At 44.3% G+C, this 3,059-nt stretch overlaps 1 protein-coding gene across 5 annotated transcripts in view; it reads left to right on the top strand.

The window, feature by feature from the left end:
* The window catches only part of LOC104865459, a 30,670-nt gene extending 27,851 nt beyond the window's left edge, over nucleotides 1–2,819 (top strand). For 2 of the 5 annotated variants that reach the window (XR_781159.1, XR_781160.1), the window contains 2 exons: nucleotides 756–1,065; nucleotides 2,527–2,819. Coding sequence is in view for 2 of the 5 variants with exons in the window: in XM_010628970.3 (XP_010627272.1) it covers nucleotides 2,527–2,796 (270 nt within the window). In the remaining 3 variants the exon portion in view is untranslated. The remainder of the gene's footprint in view (nucleotides 1–755; nucleotides 1,066–2,526) is intronic. The other 3 variants (XM_010628970.3, XM_010628969.3, XR_781161.1) reach the window with 2 other exon arrangements.
* Nucleotides 2,820–3,059: the final 240 nt, after the last annotated feature.

Genomic DNA, 3,059 nt, shown 5'->3' with positions numbered 1-3,059 from the left:
AGAGGGTGAAGGCAGGAAATGGGCAGGGAGAATTGGAAGGAGAAGAAGAAGGAGGAGGAGGAGGAAGGAGGAGCAGGAGGAGAAGGAGGAGAAGGAGAAGGAGAAAAGGAAGAAGGAGGAGGAGGGGGGAGGGAGGAGGAGGGGGAAAGAAGAAGAAGAAGAAGAGGAAGAGGAAGAGAGAAGAAAAGAAGAAGAAGAAGAAGAAGAAGAAGAAGAAGAAGAAGAAGAAGAAGAAGAAGAAGAAGAAGAAGAAGAAGAAGAAGAAGAAGTGACTGCCAGAGACACATAGCTGCACACTCTCCAGTCTCCAGGTTCTCCTTTATTTTCCACTTGGTGTATTCAGATCTGATGCTTATCCCACTAGATTTCATGATGGCTCTTTCTGGAATGGGCAATACGGCCTCAAAGTGATCTATATGTCACAAAATCACTCGACCTTAAATGTGGCTCACCTAAGTGCAAAAGGTGTTCCAGGGTATTCGGTTCACTGTGCATGCTGGTGGTGGCTCAGTGGTCTTCTCTGGAGGGCTGTGGCCATCAGGCCCTCCTCGTCCTTTTTGGAGCAAGATGAGATGTAAGAAGCAAAGAACTGGTTTAGAGTAGTGGCAGAGACAGGCTGTGAGGTGATTCCCTGACCCCTGGCTCTAGTCCTTTTTGTCTCGGTGTTATTTCCTCCCTTCAGTGGGCAGGAACTTGCTTGTAGCTATCGGTCTATGGCAAAAGCGAGGATTCATCATGCCTGTGACTTGTTGCAGACTAAGGAGCCATGCTGGAGACTGCCACCTTTGCAGGCTTTGGAGAAGTAGGTGGTCAAGTAAGTTGGCTTCTGCAAGGCAAGACTGTGGCTGGTGCCTGCTGTGAGTAACCCCGAATGACAGTCAGAAAGAAGCCAGGGACCTCAGCCTCACAGCAGAAGGAGGTGAATTTTGCTGGAAGCTCACTGGATCTGGAAGTAGATCACTTTCCACTCAGGCATCCAGGAGAGAGGAGGCGCAGCCAGCAATTTGCACCCCCGAAGGCGAGGTGGGCCTGGACCCCTAACCCACAGCAACTCCGAGATACTGGGTGTGTGTTCCTTAACCTGTTAAAGCTATGGTACTTTGTATATACCAATGGATCAGTAGTAGTGGCCTGTGCTCTATATTCACTTTCTTGTTGGGGTGTGTGTGTGTGTGTGTTTGTGTATTTCAGTATTGGGGATTAAACCCAGAACCTTTGCACTGAGCTATATCAACACCTTGTTGAGTTTACTTGATTGACTTGAGCTGGGATTCTCCCACCTCAGCCTCCCAGAGCACTGAATTGTGTTTTGAGAGACGCTGTTGGAGGATCTATTTTTCTGTTGGATATTTCTGTGCTTTTTTGGTAGATTTATGAGGGCTGTGATATGAATAAGTGTGCAGCTAATCTCGAGCCTGGCTGAGAACAAGCATCTCATCCCTGAAATGAATACAGCCGCTCCCCTCAGGGAGCAGTTGCGTTCCCTCCACTCCCATTGTAGTTACTGCCTGTCCCTTCCATGGGGAGGGTTAAGATTTCTGCCCATGTGGACACGAGAATTCTGCTTGTTTTCCATGTGCTAAAAGGAGGGCCCATGCTTGGGTGGATGGAAAAGAAGATTTACACATGGGTGAAAAAGGCTTCTTGTCACCCTGTGAAAGGACAATCCATTGCCTCCTGCTACTCACAGGGATCTCTGACTGTGGTCCTTGGTAGGCAGTCGAATCTTCCAACCCACCCCGCAGTTCCTCATTTATAAGCATGCCTCGTGATTGGAAAATTAAAAACAACCATAAATATCAAGGTACTGCATGAGAATGTGATGAAAAACCACTACCAAATGTATTACTCAATACATAAAATTCAGGGATGCTTCTCACTGTTCAGGGAAACTGCATTAGGGACATGGGAAATAGAGAACTGTACAAAACAGAACCAATGACATTAGTGCTCTTAAACAGTCACAATTACACTGGCTGTTTTTCTGATTTATGCCACTCTTTATTGCAAATGAACATGCCTAGTCCAGATAAATTTACAACAGCCACAAAGGAAAACTCAAATTCATGCTCAGATGGTCCTCCGGGGGTATAAACATTAACTGTCAGAGAAGAAAATAGAATTGTCAGCCTCCATTGCGTAAATCCCTTCATCTCTACCATGTGTACCTTCCAACAAAGTGCTTATCCTAATCAAAGTACGTTGATAGCAAATTAGTCCATTTGAAAATTCATTACGGACAAAGGACTTAGTTCTATACTGAATTTCTAAGTGGATCTCTGTGTCACGTAAGATTACCCAGTCATAGTGCACCCTGGGCACAAGTGGCAGCAGAAGGTGACGGAGAAGCCCAGGGTGTTCCAAGCCCACTGGTAGTTGCATCCTTGCAGTGAGGGCCATGCTCCTCAGCTATTCATGCTGACTTTTCCCTAGCACACATTGGGCTGCTGCTCAAGCCGAAGTTTCTTATGAAAAAATACAAGACGATAAACAATTTCTGACTTCACCATGACATTATTTCTGCAGAATAATACAACTTTGAATTCTGAAACTCGACTCTTCCTACTGGACAGAACTTTGGCAAATGAGAGAATCACTGTTTTGCATCATCTACCTACTTCTATCTTCCAACTTCATGTTAAACAGACTGAAATGTTGTGCAGCTTGGAACAACGCCTGATTTACTTTTCAGACTTTGGAGAAAGGGAAGATTTTGCACCTGCTCCTTTAATTGCTGTTTTCTTATATGTGTTACCATGTAGCTTTATAAAACACGGTTTGTCTAAATGGAAGTAAAAATTAAATAAATAAGAAAGATAACGAAAACAGAATAGAGGAGTCTCACTTGCTGACTCATATCTAAGTAGGATACAGGAGAAAGTGTTTCATAAATCAGAGTACAGACAAAAACTGCAAACACAAGAATGCACTATGTTAAGGTGGGAAGTGGTGTTTGGTGTTAGTAAAGGCAAGGTTTGTGGGTCTGGGAGACTTTTTTTTTTTTTTTTTTTTTTTTTTGTTATTGAGACAGGGTCTCACTATGTAGTTGAGACTGACCT

The sequence above is a fragment of the Fukomys damarensis genome, unplaced genomic scaffold, assembly GCF_012274545.1.
Source record: "Fukomys damarensis isolate Sample0158 unplaced genomic scaffold, DMR_v1.0_HiC HiC_scaffold_15, whole genome shotgun sequence".
Lineage (NCBI taxonomy): Eukaryota > Metazoa > Chordata > Mammalia > Rodentia > Bathyergidae > Fukomys > Fukomys damarensis.
The sequence above is the reverse complement of the archived record's forward strand: the minus strand, read 5'-3'. Positions and strand labels throughout refer to the sequence as shown.